This window comes from Phocoena phocoena, chromosome 11 (assembly GCF_963924675.1).
Source record: "Phocoena phocoena chromosome 11, mPhoPho1.1, whole genome shotgun sequence".
Lineage (NCBI taxonomy): Eukaryota > Metazoa > Chordata > Mammalia > Artiodactyla > Phocoenidae > Phocoena > Phocoena phocoena.
The window spans coordinates 101,875,713-101,896,624 of record NC_089229.1 but is presented as its reverse complement, the minus strand read 5'-3'; the positions used below and the strand labels follow the sequence as shown (position 1 = coordinate 101,896,624).

General features: G+C 50.8%; 1 protein-coding gene across 2 annotated transcripts in view; it reads left to right on the top strand.

The window, feature by feature from the left end:
* Nucleotides 1–20,912, top strand: part of MICAL3 (microtubule associated monooxygenase, calponin and LIM domain containing 3) — a 98,392-nt gene that overhangs the window by 22,240 nt on the left and 55,240 nt on the right. The window contains exons 16-22 of one of the 2 annotated variants that reach the window (XM_065886647.1): nt 2,143–2,241; nt 3,898–3,954; nt 6,017–6,124; nt 8,394–8,501; nt 8,975–9,161; nt 17,775–17,863; nt 18,590–18,922. In XM_065886647.1, the coding sequence (XP_065742719.1) occupies nt 2,143–2,241; nt 3,898–3,954; nt 6,017–6,124; nt 8,394–8,501; nt 8,975–9,161; nt 17,775–17,863; nt 18,590–18,922 (981 nt within the window). Of the gene's footprint in view, nt 1–2,142; nt 2,242–3,897; nt 3,955–6,016; nt 6,125–8,393; nt 8,502–8,974; nt 9,162–17,774; nt 17,864–18,589; nt 18,923–20,912 lie in introns of those variants that run through there. The other variant, XM_065886646.1, reaches the window with a different exon arrangement.

Here is a 20,912-nt window from a genome sequence, read left to right as displayed (position 1 = left end):
GCCTGGGTTTGCTGTCTCTTGGTTTGGAATCGCTGAGGACTGGGGTTCTGAGCAGTCAGAGGGGCTGACCCTGATTCCCTCCTGTGCTGGGAGGTGCTGGGGAGTGGTGAGTTAGATTTGAGTTGAATTACACTTAGGGCAGAATGTTTCTTTCTGACTTTTCTTTTGATAATATGCACGTTAAGGCAGGGCCCGTGAGGCTGAGGTGGAAGCTTGGGAGCAGCGTCCAAAGTCACCATGAAGCCAAGCTGCCTCTCTCCCCATGCTTGGGGAGGGGAGGTCTTCTGAGGAAAACTCATTAGAAATTCACTTCTATTTTCCTTACTTACCCTTTGCCTAGGGTAGACCTTTGAAGTCTAGGTGGAAGGTATGATTTGAAGGTTAGTCTTGAATTCAGTATTACTAAAGGGGAAGGTGAACTCTGCACTACATTCCCAGGTTCTTACACTAGTCACGGAGGTGGACTGAGACAGGGAAGCACAGTTGGTGGGTGAAGAGGTGACTCTGAGTGGCATGTCCTGGAGTGGCTCTGGGTGGGCATCCCAGGAAGCCCGGGTCAGGGACCCGAGGGGCTGGCTCGACTGCCACTGCTGCCTCTGTCCCGCGGAAGATGGGCTTGGCTCCCGCTGGGTGCTGGGCTGCAGGGGTGCCCAGAGCCCTGCTTCTCCTGTTGCTGCAGTGGCTGGGAGCCTCCAGCCTGTGCGGGTGCTGCCTGACGCACCCAGGTGATTTGTGATCACGGTTGGTGGAGTTGAGTATGTACCGCCAGGCTCTCCAGGCCGAACAGACCCTTAAAGTGAAGCCTGGTCTGGGGAAGGGGTACCGGAGATGCCGGTCAGGAGCAGCAGCCGGGTAGCTGGACCCCGTTAGATTCTATGTGTAGAGCGGAATTGTAATGTGCTGGGCTGTGAGACGACCCGTGACACACAGCTCTCACGTCCTCCTGAGATGTGTTCACAAACGACTTATTGCCAGTGCTAAGTCAGGGATGGCGTCATGAGCCTTGCTTTGCCCATTTATCCCCTGAAAGACAGAGCACTGGAGGGCCACGCCAGTTGACGCACCAGCCCAGGGGCACAGGAAGTCCAGGGGTGCGCCCTGGGGGCTGACGGCGCGCCTTCCTGTGACTCACTTGCTGTTCCCCTGGAAGCGGGTCCAACTGAGGCAGGCGGGTGTGGCGAGCACAGTGGTGAGGAAGAGTGTGGGGATGCTCGCTTCTCGTCACCTTCCTGTGGCGTCACCCGGCTCTTCCCTCCCCACCTCATCCCCTTCTGATCTCAGAAATGGGTCCTGCAGGCGAAGTCTGCGGTTAAGCAGCCTTGGTTTGGCTGTAGATGGTCAGTGGTATGGGAACAGACGGAGGAGTGGCTTCTGTGGCCTCTTCCCTCCGGGCTTTGCTGGGAGCCGCCCCACACGGTAGCCCCGGACGTGAGGAATCTGAGGCTTCCTCTGACTCGGGAATCTGGTGGTTCCTTCAGCACTGCAGGGTTCTGTCAATCAGAGACAGGTTCACAGGAAGCGGACACCGTGGGAAAGTGATCCACGGACATTGTGTGGTGTCAGTTAGCGAAAGGTGTTAATTTTATACCCTGTTTCCTGTTCGTTCTTGTATTTCTGTGGTCGTCTCCCAGAACCTTCCGCGTGTGAGTGAGGGGACTGAGCAGGGGGAAGCAGTGGCAGGACGTGGGCGTGGGTGGCCCAGGAGGTGCTGGTCTGCTGCTGCAGGTGCCCGGGCGCCCCCGCTGTGGGCAGCAGTCGCCACGCTCCCCCCTGTAACGGGAGTCTGTGTGCCCTTCTCTCTACTTGTAACTGAGCCCCTTTTACCCCCCAGCCTCCCTGATAAGCCAGCAGAGGAGAATATGCCCTGGTCCCCTGGCATTTAGAAAGCGCCGCCGTGCAGGTCCGGACCCCGCAGTGGCTGCAGAGATGACTCTGGGATCTGCAAACAGAGCGCCTCTGCCCCGAGGCCACGACAGGCGGGACAGGCCCCTGCCTGAACACGCCAGTTTGTGCTGAGGATGGATAGGTGGGGAAGGGCCTCTGGGATGCTTTTGGCAAATGCCTTCAGTCCTTCCAGACCCAGCCTCAACGTGGCCACCATCTCACCTGTGTTCTCTCTGTTTGTGTCTATTGGCGTAAAAGCGACAGGAAAAGGAGCATTCTCGGACCTGCCCCAAAAAAGTGATCACACTCTCTCCTCCCCCTACTCCGCCTCCCTGTCGGGCACGTGGCGACCAGCAGGTGACCCCCCTCTGCATGCTCCGCTGTCCTGTGTGCCTGCCTGCCTGTGTGGGTGGCCAGGGGAGAGACCAAGTCAGGATCCCCTCATTTCAGTGATGACTTACTGGCAAAGCGACCTTTGCTGGTGGGCCTCAGGATAGCACATCGTCCGTTCAAACCCTGGGTAGTTTAATCTAGTCCCGCATCACAGGACTACAACTGTGCAGCCACAAACTAAAATTTAAACTGTACTTGACACAGATGTGAGGTCCAAAAGCCCTGGAGAACGTTTTTACATAACCCCACTGAAATCAGCCATTTTTGTCTTGCTGCCCAAGGAGATACAGTTAAGGTGAATGTTGGGAAGCTTTTTATAGGGCTCCACTCTGTGAGTTTGGCTCCTTCTGATTTTGAGAGCCCTGCCTCTTGCTTATCCAGCTTTTGCCAACAAACACCTGCCCTTTCCGTCCACCCCACTCACTGTCCAGGCAGACCACTGGAGAAGTGCTTCAAGGCGAGTTAACCCCACGTGCTTTGTGGCCAGCACGCTCGTACGAAGTGCGTTTATAGAACGGCTTTTTTCACTTGTGTTGTATGTCCCTATAAAGTAAAACACTGATTTTGAAGGTAGGATATATGGAAAGACATTTTCTCAGCTATGGTAACCTATTTAGAAGGTGATCCCATAATGTGTCTGATATGCAGGGGCCCAGCCTATGCCCCTGGGTCTGGACGCTGAACCCTTGTAGGGTAGTGACCACCCTGGGCCCTGTCTCTGCCCAAGAACCAACATGGGGCATTTCCTCTGAGTCAGGCAGTGTTCTCAGTGCTTCTCCTGTGTCATCTTGGTCTCTTCTCACAATAACCCTACGAGGCAGGTCCTGTTATCCTCACCTTTTACAGATGAGGAGACCGTGGTGCAGGCTAGGGGGGCCAAGTAGTTGTGCGAAGTCACACAGTGAGCAGAGAGCTAGGGACTGAACCCAAGTGGTGTGACTCTGGAGCCCGAGCCCTGGCCTCGTCCTGCCCGCGGAGACCGCGAGCTCACGGGCTCTGGACAACAGAGTGGCCACGTCGGACGCTCCAGGTCAGTTCTCGCAGCAGGGCAGGGCCATACAGTGAGTGCTGGGCTATCCAGAGAGTGACTAGGGGCCTAGACGGCCCAACCCCACGTCGCTGTGTTAGTGGTTTCCTCAGGGCAGCGGAGGCGGCGTGGGCCTGGGTCACGGTCCCCAGCCTCTTGGGTGCAGCTTCTGTGCTCCCCTCGCCCCTTAGTGCTGTGCACTCTTGGAGTCTCCCGTGGGCTGTTGTCGCCTCTAATGCCTTGGTGTGGAAGCTTCACCCTCCTAACCTGCCTCTCCTGTTAGCCTTCCACTGAATGCCTCTGATCACGTGCCGCTGTGTGAAAGAAATATGTTTGTTCCACCTGTGTACTAACCGTAGTTCCTTATTTACCCATGTAGCTGACCTCGTTGGAGGCCGGGTGGGAGAACAGCTCTGCAGAGCTGCCCTTGAGTCACAGGATTTGATGTAGACGGGACTGTGGTTACTTGGGGTTGGGGACCAGTAGACAACAGGTTATGTGTTGAAATGAACTCTCACTTTCTGGGGCTGTCACTTAGTAGGTCCAGATAGAGCATTTGGATGGAGCTTAAGTTTCTATTTTGTTGCCAACAGACGTACAGCGATCTTGATGCTGACAGCCGTGGCAAGCAGAGTCCCCACCACGAGAGGGTAAAAGCACGACTGTGGCATGGGATGCTGGCAGCCACACAGATGCGGCACGCTGGGGTGGGGGCGCAGGCGTGGCCCCTCTCCCTTGCTTCTTCCACACTCTGGTCACCCAGCCAAGAGCCGGGACTCTTTTCGCTTACAATGATGACCCTTGCAAATAGCATTCACGGTGGAACATCCATCCACTCAGCGTCAGACCAGATAGGAACCCTGAGAGTTTGTGCCCTGTGAACGGCCTCTTCCCCTCCCTGTGCCCCCTTCCCACTCCCAGATATGCACCTTTGACTTCTGGGGAAGGGTCGAGGTCAGTAAGCAGGAGGCACTTGCTTGGCTACTTCCGGGATGCTGACGTAGAAATACTGAGAAAGCCAAAGCTCTTAGAGCATGGGGATTCTTCAGGTGTGAAGAGGACGGGGGCGAGAAGGAAGGCGATGACAAGACGGGGTCCATAATGAAAAGTGGTATCTGTTCGAGACGCTAGTAGGGAGATGCCTGAGCACACCTGGCCATCGTATGATCTGACGAGTTGCAGAGATGCTCATCTCAAAACCTGCTGACTATGAAACTTTTTTGGTTGTTATTGTTACCCTTAAATGGAGGCCTGAGTGGGTGTAGCTCTGCAGCCAGAATGAAGAATCATCTCTAACTGTTCATTTCACATGGGCCCTCTCCTCTTATTTTTGCCTCCCCCTCTGCCTTTGCTCTCTGAGAAATGCCCTCATGGCTGAGCAGTAAGTCTGGTTCCCTCCTGGACCCATTAGGAAAATAGTGGTAGCACTGCCTTCCTACCAGTTGCCAGGCAGGAAGCAGGCCCGGGGCGGGGGAGGGGGGCCTTTCCATGTCACCCGTGTCACCCACAGCTTCACTGCCTGTGCCCAGCCTTTCTTCCTTCTTCCCAGGCTGGTTCCTGTCAAGAAGAAAGCTAGGCACTTTGACTGCACAGGGCAGTGCCCTCCGTTTTGGGGAATGCCTATCTGAGGAGGCGCTGATGGTCTTGAATGAAACAGGGTCTCAGTGGGGAGCGGAGGGAAGTCAGTGGAGGAAAGAGAGATTGAATGGGGAAGCTGGTAGAAGTTGGGGCTGCAGGGCACCGAGGACAGGTGGGATTTGGAGCTCAGGAAGCAGCAGGGTTGGCGGGAGTTTTCCTTCATTTCCCAGGTGGGCTGGTCTCCAGGGTCTTTGGTGCAGGGTTCCAATCCAGGTACTCCTGGGGGGTCACTGTTTTTGTTCCTTCCCGGACTCTCCCTCTTCTGCCCGCCAGTCCAGCTGTGAGCTTGCCTGCTCGCTGCCGTCCAGGGATTTTCTCTCTGAGCCTCTGGAGCAGAGGCTGGTGACACCCCCCATCACCCATGACATGCCTGAAGCTTTGAAGTTAGTGCGAGCTGAAGGCCGAGGGGTGCTTCTTCCCTGCGGCCCGCAGGTATCTCAGCCCGAACCTGCAGGCAACGAAGCGGTTACTGCTCGCCAAGCTTGCAGCCCCTCCTGGCTTGGGGACCGGACAGTGCCCGGCTGCTGGGCCCACTTTTGCTCCACGTGCTGCATGCAGTCTGCAGAGGGTTGGGGCCAGCTCCGGGGCAAGCTCTGTGTCTGAGCCCCACCAGGAGGAGGAGGGGCCCCTTTCCTGGCTTTTATGGAGAAAGCGAGCTTTGCTCCAGAGCTGTCGTCTCCTGTCTGCTCCTCTTAAGGCCAGCAGAGTGACGAGCCGGTGGAATCTCCTTGTGCTCAAGAGAAATTCCAGCCCAGGCCGTGAGGGGCTCTGCAGGGCACACAGGACGTGTGAATAGGACGCTGCCTGCTGACTGGCAGCACTGTGCGCTTGAGAGCGGGGGTGCAGACAAGACTTCCTGGGGGGCCGTGTTGCAGCGCGGGTGTGGCTGTGAGTGTGACGCACAGTGGGAGCCTGGAATGAGCCACTGATGCTTCTGGAACTAAGAGCGTTTCTTTAGTGCATTTGTCATCCAGATAAAGGGTCTGAAACTGCCAAGTTCCTTGTGTTCAGGTCAGCGTGTAACTTTTAACTTAACGTTTCCTTTGATTTTTTTCTCCGTCTTGTATTTTATAGCCAGAGCCAGAGCCTTCTCGTCGATTTTTTGTCGACCAGTGGGAGCTTTCTCTAAGCCTCCGCTCCGCCAGCCGCCCTGCCTCTCCCTCCTCTGACTTCCTCCGACAGGTAGCGGGGCCCAGGGCTTGGCCAGGCTCGTCCTCTTCAGCCTGCACTTTCTTCACCCACACGAACGGCAGCCTGTCTCCTTAGGAATCCAGTTGTGTGTGTCCGTCATGCATGTGAGGTCGGTAGGCGTCCACCTGAGTTAAGGAGGCTGCTAGCTTCACTGCAGCAAATTCTGTCCCAGTCAACCCATTTTCATTATAGTCCAACTGTATCAAATAATGAGAAAGCACTTTGTAGCCATTAGCTTTCTTTAACTCCAGACCTCTTCCTATTAATGTGTTATAAAATATGAACCATTGTGTAATTAAATCTCTTAAAGAGAGTGGTGGATACACAGTATTCTGGGTGCCTCTTGAACTGTAATCTCTTAAGGAAGAACTCTGCTATTTCCTATGATGGAACTGACCCAGCTGTGGACGAGTTTACGGAGAGATTGCAGGGGCTTTTGTCCTTTCTGTTTGTTTCCTGTTCTTGAGCTGGTAGCAGACTGTACAGAATGATACGCATGTGTGGTGGCCACAGTATAAGTCCAGAGAGTGCTACATTTCGACTGTTTCTTAAGAGTGGGGAGAGGAAAACCATCTGCTTTTCATGCCAGAAACAAATAGGACTCGAGTCTCCACCTCTCTTAGGGGTGTGCTCGTCAGTACTGTCGCATCGCTGAGAACTGAAGTTGACAGATGCCTTTGCACCAGGCAGCCCTGGGCTATACTTGCTGACAGTGCTGGTTCTGATGGGAGAGCAGGGTCCTGGCTGAACAGGGAGGACCCTGGGCTTGCCCAGTGTCCCAGCCTCAGACTTGTCATCTGGTCCACGCTCCCACTTATCTGCTGCAGTTTCCTACTCCCTGGCGTCAGCTGTTCAATGCTCAGCTTGGCTGTGCCTGGGTTCCTGTCTGTTCCAGGCTTAAGCTTCCCTAATGTTTCTAATCCAAAGAAGGCTTAGGTCTAAGAGCCACTTGTGTTTCTCGACCACAGATGGGTATAAGCTGTGGAGTTAATGAGCAGATGGCACTATCCTTTGGAAATCGCCTTATTTTAAATTGAAAATATAATTGACTCCTCAGTTCCAGCTGAACCTTGGAGAATTGTTTGCTCATTTGTGCTGCTGTCGTTCTTGTATTTGCACAGGGTCAGTTTCCCCCTAGAGCATTCCTCTGGTTTGTCCCTGCCGCGCCCAGGACGTGCCATTGCTCAGGCTGGTGATTCTCTTACACACGGTTTCGTGTGTTCAGACCGTTTCCTGATGGGGTTGTTGGCATCCCCAGCACAACTGCTCCCGGCATGTTTTGGATTTGGAATTAGAGGGAGGGCTCCTCAGACCCGGCGGGCACACAGCTGCTGAGAGGTGTGTCATACACACTGGGTGTCTGGGCCGTCCGCACAGGACGAGCTCAAAGCTGGGCTCCCACAGGAAGGTTTGCCATTGAAATTTATAGTTTTCTCCTGCTGCTTTTTCAACATTGCTAGAAAGAGGATTGAGGTGGTTGGATTTTTTTTCTTTTATCTTGTTTCAGCGTATAAAGATATAACCCCTCCTGGACTAGAAACACATTCTGGCTTCCACAGCAGCCGTGTCAGCAGTGCCCCAGCTGGTCCGGAAGGCTTGGTCTCAGGGCTCAGGGGAACTCAGAAGTCTCCATGGGGAGAACGGGCAGAGAAGGGTTCTTCCTGGTAAAGCCCGGGGGCCTCTGGTGCACAGGACAGGGGCTCTGAGCGAAGGAGGTCATAGTGAAGACGGATGTCATCCCCGGTGACACTGGGCTGTTGGCATCCGTTACCCAGATGGAGAGTCGGCCTTACTTTCTTTCTAAATGAGGAAATAACTCCCCAGGCCCTCTCCCAGGCCCTGGGATGTGCCTTCAGTCTGGTACCCGCTGCCTTAAGGGAGGTGTTCTCTTAGGTTCTTTGAGGTTCTCTGTGTGTAATCTGAGCCGCTGGGTGGTAGGCCCTTCTCACTCTGTTTGCATCCATCTTGTCGTCCCGCCTCCACATCCCCCGCACTTTGTCCAGAGGGACATGAGAGACCAGGTTCTCCTTACTGAATTTCACTGTCTCTGTGGCCATCGCTCCCGCCTGTGCTGACACTGGTGTGTGGACACTGACACCTAGTCCCCTGCTCGTGGGCACTGTGTTGGCATGTTTGTTGCTGCACCTTGTATTCATTTTATACCTTTCGAAGAATTTTTTTCCCCTGTCTTCTTAATTTATTTATTTTTTTCCTTCTCATTTCCCTTCTTTCTGGTCGTTTAACAATCTCCAACCAATAGAAGTATATAAAGATGTACACGGGCGGAGTGAGCTCATTGGCTGAGCAGATAGCCAATCAGCTTCAAAGGAAAGAACAGCCTAAAACCCTTCTAGACAAGAAGGAACTGGTAAGATACACTAAGGGCACTGTCTGTCTAGATAAGACAGCTCTGGTAAACAAGCCTGCTTTGTTCTAAGTAGCTCAGTGGCATATGTGGCTGCTGCGTGCCATGTGGTAATTATTTTTTGAGGTTGTCTGAATTTTGTAACTGAACTTCTAGGACTGAAACCGTTGTTTAGAATGTTGTGTGAACAGCATACTCAGTATCTCTAAAGTGATTGCTCTAGAGTCCAGGGCCTGTGTCCATGGAGAACCACGGGAACACCTTCAGATCAGAATCCGTTAAGAGGATTTGGTTTGCTTGTTATGAAATCGTGTAGAACAGACGCAGTGCCAAGTGCTGCGTGGGCACCGGAGGCACCGGCCTGCGGTGGTGTGCGGCTCCCGTCCCCAGGCAGAACCGCGTAGGGAGGGTTGTGCGCCCTGGGGAGGGGCCGGGAGGCCTCGCCTGATGCGTGTCCCCCCACCCCCCACCCCCAGGGCTCCATGAAGAAGGAGTTCCCACAGAACTTGGGAGGCAGCGACACTTGTTACTTCTGCCGGAAGCGGGTCTACGTGATGGAGCGGCTGAGCGCTGAGGGCAAGTTCTTCCACCGGAGCTGCTTCAAGTGCGAGTACTGCACCACCACCCTGCGCCTCTCGGCCTACGCGTACGCCCTCGAGGACGGTGAGTCCCCGCGCTGGAGGCCGCACCCAGACTCAGGGCCCCCGCTGCGTTCTTACACTAACGCTCTCTTTTTTGCCTCTCCTGAGGCTTCCCATCCACCCCCCTGTAGTCTGTGTTTTCTCCCAGACTCTTTCTTATAAATATTTCTGCAGGGTCACCAAGCTGTATCATAGATGACTCAGTGACCATGGTGATGAGAAGGGCATGCGTTTACCTAAATCGTTTTCCTGGCTTCACAGACACCTGCTGTCGTACCTCACGGTGGGGATCTTAAGATAAAAGGGACCTGAGGAGAGTAAGTCTTTTTTGTGTTCGCTTTAGAGAAGAAGAATCCCAGGCTTATAGAAGCCACATTTCTTGCCTAAGGTCAGTGACAGCACATTGAAACTGTATCCGCTGCCACTGTTCTCAGACCTTGGCTTCCTGAAGGTGCCTGAGTTATGCCCAATGTCACCCGTGCTCTCTCGTATCAGCATCTCTGGTGAATTGAGAGCACGTTGCCCAGGCCTCAGTCTAGTTACTGTGCTGTTCAAGCCCTGGCCTTTTGTGATATTTGTTGGTTTTATAGGCAGAAGGTGGAGAATTATGCAGACAGGTAACAAAGCCTTATGGAGAGGCGTGTCTGCCGCCTGAAAACCCTTTGGGGTTAATTGGAAAAGGTCACCGGAGACATCAGTGATCCCTACGCCCCTTCCTACAGGAAGCAGAAGGGACCTTATGAGAGGCCATCTTACTGATTCAACAATAATGAAAAGACCCAGATTAATAGAAGGGGAAAGTAAATCCTCAGGTCCCTTGCACTGACTGAGGAGACTGTCAGGGGATGTCCCATGGGAGAGGGACGCCCTGTGGTGAGGAAACAGTCCTCCAGGCTCTTCGACTAGTGAGGGAGAAGCAGCCAGAAGAGCTGAGTGGTGACCTGAGAAAAGCTGACTCTACTCTTGTGGCACCTGGTCCTCTTGTTACGTTAGTGAAAAGCACCACCCAGCGAGGGAAGAGCTGAGACAATTGTCTAGACTGTTAGGTATCAGTATTCCCACACACCTGGTCTTTGGAGAATGCCTTTGCTCTCCCCGGATGGGGTTGGCAGACGGAGCCCACCCAGTGTTTCTAACTGTCTGCGAGTTCTGCCTAGAAAGATCCCTTCAGGTCCAGCGAATCGATCCACGAGTATTTTTGCCCATAGATTGTGCGCCACACTTTTGCCACATTCTCCTGAGGGCGTAGATGGTGTAAGAGGGGCTGTCCTGATGGAGTGATCCGGCAGCAGACGGCGTAAGGGAGTGACCAAGGGCCACGGTGCGTAGTGCAGACTGTAACTTTGTGAAGCACAGAGGAGGAGGAGTCCGGGAAGCTCAGGAGGGTCAGGAACTACTTAGCCATCCTGCCGTGGACTCTGGAGCATGGTGGGCGAGGGCTCAGCAGAGGGGCGGAGGAGCTGGTGTGCCCAGCGAGAGGGCAGCGGACCCCGGGGGAGTGACCATGGTGTGGGGGCCGGACGAGCAGGCCCACGTGCTTAGGCACGGCCTTCCTGAGAGCAGGCCTGACCAGCTCCCCAGACTTCAGCCCAGGTGAACCTTTCCCTCAGCTCCGCCCTCCTCAGTGACAGCTGGACTTGGAGACAGGAGGGAACCTTAGGGGTCCTGAGGGTTTAGCCTCATGAGGTTCAGAAATCTAATGGAAGAGCCTCAGGTAAGAGAGAAAAGGGCAGGGATTGTGGCTCCGGAGAGGGGGTTAACCCAGCCCGTGCCGGGCCCTTAACATATTGTGACATTTCATCCTCATGACCACCGGAAGGTAGCTAGCTTTATTGTTGTAATTTTACACATCAGGAAACTGAATTCAGAGAAGCTGTAAGTTACTTGTCCAGGTCCACACAGCAGTAAGTGACCTCTGAGGTCCCCCAGGTCAGACGTCCTGGGGTTAGCGCTTCTGGCCCACGGCAACTCCGGCCTGGTCAGTGGGGACTCACTCACTTGAGAGAGGCGTCCAGGTTTTACCCTTGTCCCTTCAGCCCCTTGAAAAGGATGGAGTCTTTCTGTTGCCACAGACTAGCTTATTTGCCTGCTGCCACCTCTTAAGACAAGGACTCTAAATCAAACAGTATGTCACATCTTTCCTGTCCTCTCGAGGAGAGAAAACACACACCATCCACTGAGGAGGTCTGAAGGGCCGCCCTCGGGAGTGACGAGCCCGCTGCCCCCCCGCCGCTGCCCCGTGTCTGCTCCCACAGGGCAGCCCAGGGGATCTTAAAGACACAAGCAGATCTCCCCGGCCTCCCACTGTTCACCCTGACGACCCCTGTGGCACAGGTGGACCCGCGGTCCCCGGGGCTGAGAGCTCCGTGCGTCCTCCCAGCCTGCCCCCCGGCCCCCTGCTTCTGCCTGTCCCCTGCGAGCTGCTTGCTTCTCCGTTGCACTGACACGCGTGCGCTCGCTGTGTCCTCTGCTGGAGCGTGCCCCTCCCACCCTCACGGGGCAGCCTCCTGTCGCCACACGTTCTCTCCCCGGAGAGGTGGCAGGGCTCCTCTGCCTCCTGACCAGAACATTTCTGGCTCTGACCTGTCCTGACGGCTCTGACCTGGAGTTGCTGGGGGAAGGAACCTGTGGCCCGTCTGCCTCAGGCTCGCCTCTTAGCTGTCTGTTTTCTCCAGTTCCATCTTCAGTCATTCCTACGTTTATTGTCGAGGTTCCTGAATTTACTTAGACCATCTAAAATCAGTGACTTGACGGGATCAACCATGCTTTGTGGTTGCTTTGTGACGTTAGCGTGGCCATACTTGCTGATTGAGATGGGCACCATTGTGAAGAGCCAGGCGTCCGATGTTCAAGTCCTGTCCAAGACTCGCTAGCGTGGCTTAGCCCTTCTGTGCCTCACTGGGTTTTGAGGATTAAATGAGTCAATAGTTGTAAAGCACTTACAGTATTTGGCACATGGTAAATGTTAGATGAAAATCAGCCCTTTTTGTTATTAACATAAGAAGCAAAAAGTATCACCAAGTTGGGTTTGGGAAGGGGTTTGAGGTGCATTAATCGAGCAGCTACAGTGCAGGACATGTGATGATGTCTCATTGATGGCTCTCACCCCACGAGACGGTGTGGTCTTCATGCTGTACGTGAGGAAACGCGTGCTGAGAGGGTCATGGACCACTGAGTGGCTGGGATAGTGCCTGCACTGAGCTCTGGTTTCAGTGTGTGTGTTCCTCCCCTCAGGTTGTGCTGCATTCATAGAGAAAACAAGGGTTTGGAATTTTCTTTTTACCTTTTGGTCAGGCTCATGGGACTCGTTTTTGAAACCTAAACCTCTTTACTTTATTGATTTAGGATACCGTAACAGAATTCAATGAGGATTCCCTGGTAGGTCAATCTATTGAGTTGTATTTTTAAATCTAGAATTCTGCTATTACTAGAAAAAAAGCAAATTAATGGAGGAAAAATAGAAGAAAAGAATGAACCTAACTGTAGTTTTGTAGTTAGGTTGTAGTTTTCTGATACTACAATAAATAAGACTTTTGGTTAAAAGTAATGGAAACCCAGATCAGATTAAAGTTTATGCATAAGATTGACATCTTTCTTGCAGATAGCAGGGCTGCCCCTTCTCTCTCCCCATCCCTAAGAATCTGTTAGCCTAACTTAGCCACATGCCAGATCCTAGAGCACCGTGTCCTGGGGTGGGCTGGAGGGAAAGGGGATATTCTGATTGACCTATCTGGGTCATTTATCCACTTCTGTGCTGGGTAATGTCAGGCCACGTGGTTGGCAGCCCCATCAGAGTCATGTGGAGGAGGGAGGAGTGTTCCTTAAAGAATGAGACACAAGACAGGCAAAAACTAGTGTGTGATCCAAGCACCAATACTTTTGTCTTGTCCTAATTACATTTTATCTTGGCCAAAATTCGCAAAAGTGAAATGGTTTATTACAGATTGTAGAAGGAGATTGTGTCCAAGCTGCTAAAAATAACCCACGACTCAACTCCCCTTATAGAGAGATAAGCAGTGGGGTTGATAGTCCTTTGCTCTCAAGTGCCCCTGACAGGAGGTGTGGTTCTCTGAGTTCTGATTACGTGCCAGGAGCTAGTGGGAAACTCTATTTCAGAAAATATACTATCTATATGAATACTATTTGAAATTATGAAAGTCCACAAACTCTCTTTTTCTAAAAGATTTATGCAGTGTTGGGAGGGGGAGAAGTACCCGTAAAAGGAGAACAGAAGTCAGTTACTTTGAGGGGAAAAAAGAGAGAGAGATGTAATCGGATCACCAGGAGAAGGGAAGAAGAATGCCATTCATTTATCTCCTTGACTTTTTTTTTGAGATATAATTGACACATCGGTTTATGTGTACTGCCCGTTGATTTGACACATTTATTTGTAAAGTTATTACCACCACAGTGTAACCTAGGCTAAAACCACAGTGTTACCACCTCCGTGCCATCACATAGTTACTAACTCTTTTCTGTGGTGAGAACATTTAAGACCCACTCTTTAAGCAACATTCAAGTATATGACGCAGTATTATTTGCTTTGATCACCATGCTGTGCGTTAGATCCCCAAACTTGTTAATCTTATAACTAGAAGTCCCTACTCCTTGGTCAATATCTCATTTCCCCTCCCCCCACCCCTACTGGCCACCATTCTACTCTCTGTTTCTTGGAGTTTGTCTTTTTTAGATTCCACATGTAGGTGATATACAGTATTTGTCTTTCTCTGTCTGACTTATTTCACTTAACACAATGCCCTGAAGGTCCATCCAGATTGTCATATAGCAGGATTTCCTCCTTGCTCATGGCTGAATAATATTCCATTGTGTATACATATGTGTATGTATATATATATTATATACATATATCCATCCGTGGATGGAAGCTTGGGTTGTTCTTGTATCTTGGCCATTGTAAATAATGCTGCTATGAACATGGGGGTGCATATATCTTTTATTATAATTAGTGTTTTTGTTTTCTTCGGATAAATACCCAGAAATGGAATTCCTGGATCATATGGTAGTTCCATTTTTAATTTTTTGAGGAACCTCCATACTGTTCTCCATAGTGGCTGCACCAATTTACATTCCCACCAACAGTGCATGAGGGTCCCCTTTTCTCCACACCCTCTCCAACGCTTGTTACCTCTTGTCTTTTTGACAGTAGGCATTCTGTCTGGTATGTGGTGATATCCTGTGGTTTTGATTTGCATTTCCCTTATGACTAGTGATGTTGAGCCCCTTTTCATCTATATGTTGGCCATTTGTATGTCTGTTTTGGGAAACTCTCTTCAGTTCCCCTGCTCATTTTTTAGTCAGGTTGTTAGGTTCTTTGCTATTGGGTTATATGAGTTCCATATATATTTTGAATATTAACCCATAGTTTGGGACCTTTTTTGTGGTGTGCAAGGTATATATATTTTAATAACAATTGTTTTCAAAAATTTATTTTTTATTTATTTTTGGCTGCATTGGGTCTTAGTTGCGAGGTGCAGGATCTTCATTGAAGCATGCGGGATTTTTCATTGCGGCACGTGGGCTCTTCGTTGTGGTGTGTGGGCTTCTCTCTAGTTGTGGCCTGCAGGCTCCAGGGCACATGGGCTCAGTAGTTGTGGCATGCGGGCTTAGTTGCCCTGCGGCTGTGGGGTCTTAGTTCCCCGGCAGGGGATCGAACCTGTGTCCCCTGAACTGGAAGGCAGATTCTTTACCAGTGGATCACTAGGGAAGTCCCTATAATAACTTTATTTTATTTTATTTTGAATTTTATTTTATTTATTTTTTTATACAGCAGGTTCTTATTAGTTATCCATTTTATACATGTTAGTGTATATATGTCAATCCCAATCTCCCAATTCATTACATTTTTTTTTTTTAAGTTGCGGCATGCGGGACCTAGTTCCCTGACCAGGGATTGAACCCAGGCCCCCTGCATTGGGAACACAGAATCTTAACCACTGCACCACCAGGGAAGTCCCCATACTCTTTTGATTACTATAGCTTAGTAATATAGTTTAAAATCAGGACGTGTGATGCCTCTAGCTTTGCTCTTCTTTCTCAGGATTGCTTTGGTTATTTGGGATTCTTTGTGGTTCCATACAAGTTTTACAATTGTTTTTTGCGTTTCTGTGAAAAATGCCATTGAAATTTTAATAGCGATTACAGTGAATCTATAGATGGCTTTGGGTAATGTGAACATTATAACAATATTCTGATCCATGAACACTGGATATCTTCCCATTTATTTGTGTTTTCAGTTTCTTTCATCAAAGTCTTATAGTTTTCAGTGTATAGGTCTTTCATCTCCTCGGTTAGGTTTATTCCTAAGAATTTTATTTTATTTTTTGATGCTATTATGAATGGGATTTTTTTCTTCATTTTTTTTCCTGATGTTTCATTGTTAGTGTATAGAAACACAACTGTTTTCTATATGTTGATTTTGTATCCTGCAACTTTCCTAAATTTCTAGCAGTTTTTTTGGGTGGAGTCTTTAGCATTTTCTGTATATAAGATCATATCATCTACAAACGAAGACAGTTTTACTTCTTCCTTATCTATTTGGAAGCCTTTTTTTTTCTTTTTCTTGCCTGATTGTTCTGGCTAGGATTTCCAGTATTGAATAGGAATGGTGAGAGTGGGTAGCCTTGTCTTGTTCCTGATCTTAGAAGAAAAGCTTTCAGCCTTTTGCTGTTGAATATGATGTTAGCTGTGAGCTTGTCATATATGGCCTTTATTTTGTTGGTACGGTGCTTCTATACCAAGTTTTTTGAGCACTTTTTATCATGAGAGGATGTTGTACTTTGTCAAATGCTTTTCTGCATCTGTTGAGATGATCATTTTTTTCTCTCTCTTTCTGTTAATGTGGTGAATCCCATTTATTGACTTATGGCTATTGAACCATCCTTGCATTCCTGGAATAAATCCCACTTGATAATGCTGTATGATCCTTTTTTTTTTTTTTTTTTTTTTTTTTTTTTTTTGCGGTATGCAGGCCTCTCACTGTTGTGGCCTCTCCTGTTGTGGAGCACAGGCTCGGGACGCACAGGCTCAGCGGCCATGGCTCACGGGCCCAGCCGCTCCACGGCATGTGGGATCTTCCCGGACTGGGGCACGAACCCGTGTCCCCTGCATCGGCAGGCGGACTCTCAACCACTGCGCCACCGGGGAAGCCCTACGATCCTTTTAATGTGCTGTTGAATTTGGTTTGCTAATATTTTGTTGAGAATTTTTACATCTGTATTCATCAGGGTTATTGGTCTGTAATTTTCTTTTCTTGTACTGTCCTTATCTGGCTTTGGTAATGATGGTCTCATAAAATGAGTTTGGGAGTGTTCCCTCCCGTTCAGTTACTTGGAAGCGTTTGAGAAGTATTGTTAATTCTTCTTTAAATGTTTGGTAGAGTTCACCAGTGAAACCATCTGGTCCTGGGCTTTTCTGTTTTGCGAGGGTTTTATTTACTGATTCAGTCTCCTTACTCAATATTGGTCTGTTCAGATTTTCTGTTTCTTCCCGAGACTCAGACTCATTTCTACTAGATTATCCAGCTTTTTGGCATATAATTGTTTTTAGCAGTTTCTTACGATCCTCTGTGTTTCTGTGGTATCAGTTGTAATGTCTTTGTTCATTTCTGATTTTATTTATTTGAGTCTTCTCTCTTTTTCTGAATTAATCTCATAAAGTTTTGTTACTTTTGTTTATCTTTTCAAAAAAAAATCAGGTTCATTGATCTATTCTATTGTATTTCTGGTTAGGTCCTCTTACTTTAACTTTGGGAATAGGAAAGTTCATTTGTCAAAGGAGCCACTCTCTCCAGATGAGAAGGATGAGTGGAATTACTCCTGTTTCAACAGTTTCTGTAATAGGGTCTATCCTTTAATTTTCGAAAGCCTTGGCTGTAAGTGGGGGGAAAGACAGAGTTGGGAAAAAACAACCCTCAGTGACTGAATCCCACTACCAGCCTCGTGGGAAAAGCCAAGGTTGGTGTTTTTCAAACTTTTGATCATGTCCACAATAGGACATACATGTTACACTAGGACCCAGAAAACCCAGGTGGGCACAGCTGAGCTGTGAGAGATAATCCTTGACTCTGAGGATGCCACAGTGCATGCTGATGCTTTTTATTAGGCTTTATTCTGTTTTGTTTTAGTCACAGTGCACTGTAGGATTTTTGGTTTGTTTTGCGTTGTTTTTAATGCTGGTCCTGACCCACTGTGGGTGGCGCTGGCCCACGGGTGCTTGCAGAAGGACGGCAGGAGGGCCCCAGCGGGCTCATGTTCGGTGCCGCCCCACCCCCGGCAGCCTTCAGGCCACCACCGCTTGTGTTCATTCTTGGTTTCCCCAGAAATGCTCCTCTGGCTCTTCATGTGACCACATCTTTGTTCTGCACACACTGCCACTTTGTTTGCGGGCCCTGCCGTGCAGGCTTCGGTCTTTGCTCCAAGCCCTGATTGGGTGATGGCTCCGTGGCCTCCACACATCCGGGCACAGGGGAGAGGAGGGCCTGGCCGCCCTGGACAAGAAGCCTGGGCCTGGGGAAGGCCGGTGCCGGGGCGAGCGGATGACCGTGCCAAGACCAGGGGTCAAGCTGGGAATCTCAGAGACTTGCTCACCCTCTTCCCCTGCCCCTTGCTGCCTGCAGGTAAATTCTACTGCAAACCACACTACTGTTACCGGCTGTCCGGGCCTGTACAGAGGAAGAGACCAGCAGTGGCCCCTCTGTCTGGAAAGGTAATGTTGATCGGCCGCAGGGGGCGGGGGGGGCAGCAGGTGCTGTTTCAGTGTGGTGACAGGTCAGGGTGTGGCCAGCAGGCCCTGAATGGCCACTGCATTGCCTTTCCTGTGAGTGGGAGGGCCTGAGAGATGGTCACAGTCCGATATGGGGAGGGAGCATCTTTTCAAGCCTAATCTAATGTTGGGTTTCAGTAAGGTAATGTTCCAGCACCACCTGAGTTGGATTTGGAAGACCATGTCAGACCTTGTCTTCTGCTTACTGTGTAAAAAAAGCCTTTTGCCTTTGAAAATCTCACGCTTCCTGAGAGGAGGACACCGGAAAATGACTTGGCTAGAAATAAATGCTCTGCAGCCAATTCCTTGAACTTTCTATATTCTGGGAATTACTTATCTAAGAACCTTCTTTTTACCAAAAAAAAAAAAAAAAAAGTGAGTGTAATCAGCTCCCGCATCTGTCTTTCCAAGTGAGCTGTGTATTCTCTCCGCTCTGTGGTGTTGCCCTGTGGGCGTGCAGTTGACTGATGCTCCCAGGAGGGCCTCTGCGGACTGCAGAGAGCCTGTGGGGGAAGGGACGTGAGGTGCCTGCGACTCCCGCGTGAAGTGTGCCCTGGTGCAGCTCTGGGTTTCCTGGTGAGGGCAGCAGACCAGCAGCCAGGCGTCATTGTCTCCTGAGATGTGGGTGCTTCACTCAGTCACTCTTCCTCTTCTTGTGGACTTTCCTAGGAGGCCAGGGGACCCCTGCAGGACAGCCCTGCTGCAGACACCAACGGACAGCCCAGCGCCAGTGCCAGCCCTGCCGAGAGAACTCCAGGTAGCCTCACTTCCTTGTTTGGCTGGGTGGCGCGTCACTCTCTCGGCCTCTGTGACAAGGCCAAGGGGATGAGCCAGCACCTCCAAAGCAACATTTCTTCAATTGGGCATCAGGTGGCCCAAAACCCTCTGGACTCCTTTTTCATGTGCCAGCTGCTTGCATTCGGAGTCCCCTTTCTCTATGGCCTGTCGGAGGTGCTGGTACAAATCAGAGGGGAGTTTCACTGGCCGACCATGAGCCAGTAGGGGTGCCTTCTGGTGAGCGGCGTCACCCAGGCTTCGGAACTGTCTATTCAGAATCTCAAATTTTTATTGCTGGAGTCCTGGGACCTGCCCACATCCATCAAATACCTTGGGGGGTTGGCCCAGGCCCTGTCTAGGGAACAGGAGTTCAAAACAGGCTGCTTTTAGCACTGACCCAAGTGATGACCCAGGGCAGTGGGGCCTTCCTGTAGTCCCTCACTGTGGGCTCCTTGGATAGAGCGTGGAATTGTGAAAAGGCCCCAAGGTCTGAATGTGTGTCCACCTGAACTGGACATCCTCCATCCTCTTCCCTGCTCAGGTGTCCAGGTGAGCTGCCACTGCTGTCCCACCTCACCTGTAACCCCTGAGGGACATGCCCTGTCCTGGTCATTTTGGGGCATTTGAACTCCTAACGAGGATCAGGCCCTGATTGGTCCCACTTTCACTAACCTCTTCCTGTGTCAGGAGGTGAGTGCCACCACCCCACATCTAAAAACACATTTGTTCTGGTCTCGAAGGTCAGGAGAAGGAAGGGCTCATGGGCACCAGACTTCTTATGAAGAATTGTGGTTTTTCCTTAAAATCACCTCTCCCTACTCCCTGCCAAACCAGCCTGTGACATGTGTCCACAGTTCCACAGATGTGGGTGGTCCTGATGCCCTGCGCAGCCCCGACAGGTCATAGCCCACGGTCACTGTAGCCAGTCGGAGAGGAAGTCGTCAGGGCCCTGTTTTCACCTGTCACAAGTTTCTTCCCTTCAGAGCAAATAGGTCTCAAGCAGCCGTTTACAAACTCACGGAAATCACCATATTGAAAACTAAAGATTATCAGCTAAGGCCAGAAACTATGGAGAGGGAGTTGGTAGTGGAATTTCCAAAATGGGAGAAGAGAAAAGTTATCCACTGAGCCTTCAAATGGGAGGTTAGCAGAGTTGCTCCTTCGCCCGTGCTCCAGAACTAACGCAGGCCCCGTGGTGTTGCTCTGGGGCAGGAGGGTGTCCCAGACGCTGGGCAGTGCCCCTGGGTGCAGTGACTGGAGTTTAGGTGAACTCAGCTTCTGCTACTATGTGTGTCCTGATAAAATCTAGGCAAGTTTTTAAGTGCCCTGCAGATTGGACCAATATTTTATAGCCATGTTTAAGCTACAAATGACTTGGTACCCCTTGAGCCCCTTTATAATCTGTCTTTTTCAAGAAGTGCTGACGGCCCTTGCAACAGGGGAGCTGGTAGAGACAGGGCGTGTGCCTTTGAGCAGGTGGGAACCACCTGGGTGCTCAGCAAACAACTAAAATGTTCGGCTCTCTTTGTGGGCATCTGAAGAAGAGCGAAGCCAGCTGAGGTCAGGCCGTTCCTGAGCCTAGGTCGTGCACTCTGTCCAGTTCAGTTTGCCGTCTCTGCCTGCCTGCTTTGAAAGCATAGTGGGCTTCGGGTTTTTAGCAGTTGTGGAGAATGAAGCGTTCCATAGAGAAGAGGACCACTCTGTGAGGCAGGGAGAGAAGATGAGAGCTGGGGTCGTGGTGACAGAATCAAAGTCCTGAGGACCTTCTTGATTCTGAAGGTGATGCGCCTGTCACAGCATGAGGGGTTCAGGATGTGAAGCCCAGTTGGAGGTGCCCTGTGGGCAGTGGCAAGGCCAGCACCGGGGCCGCTGGGGTCCAGTGAGTCCCTGCCTGTGGAGGCCCGAGCTTTCTGAGAGCGCGGTTCCAAGTGGACGTGCCGCGGAGCACCAGCACTTCCCCTTCGTAGAACAGGAGCAGGGTCGTGGGTGTATGTTCTAGCTGGCAGGAAATCGGTTTCTTTTTCTCCTTTAATAAGGATTCCCTTCTTTAAATCCCAAACCAAAGCTTTGATTGGTTAACTAGAACTTCCTTTTGAAAAGCTTCAGAAAAACTCAGGTGTTTCGGGGCTTCAGGAAGCGTGTTGTGGACGGCTGTGGTCAGGCTGGTTCTGGGCACGTCCCCTGGGCTGCGCTCTGAGCAGAGCGAGTCATACGT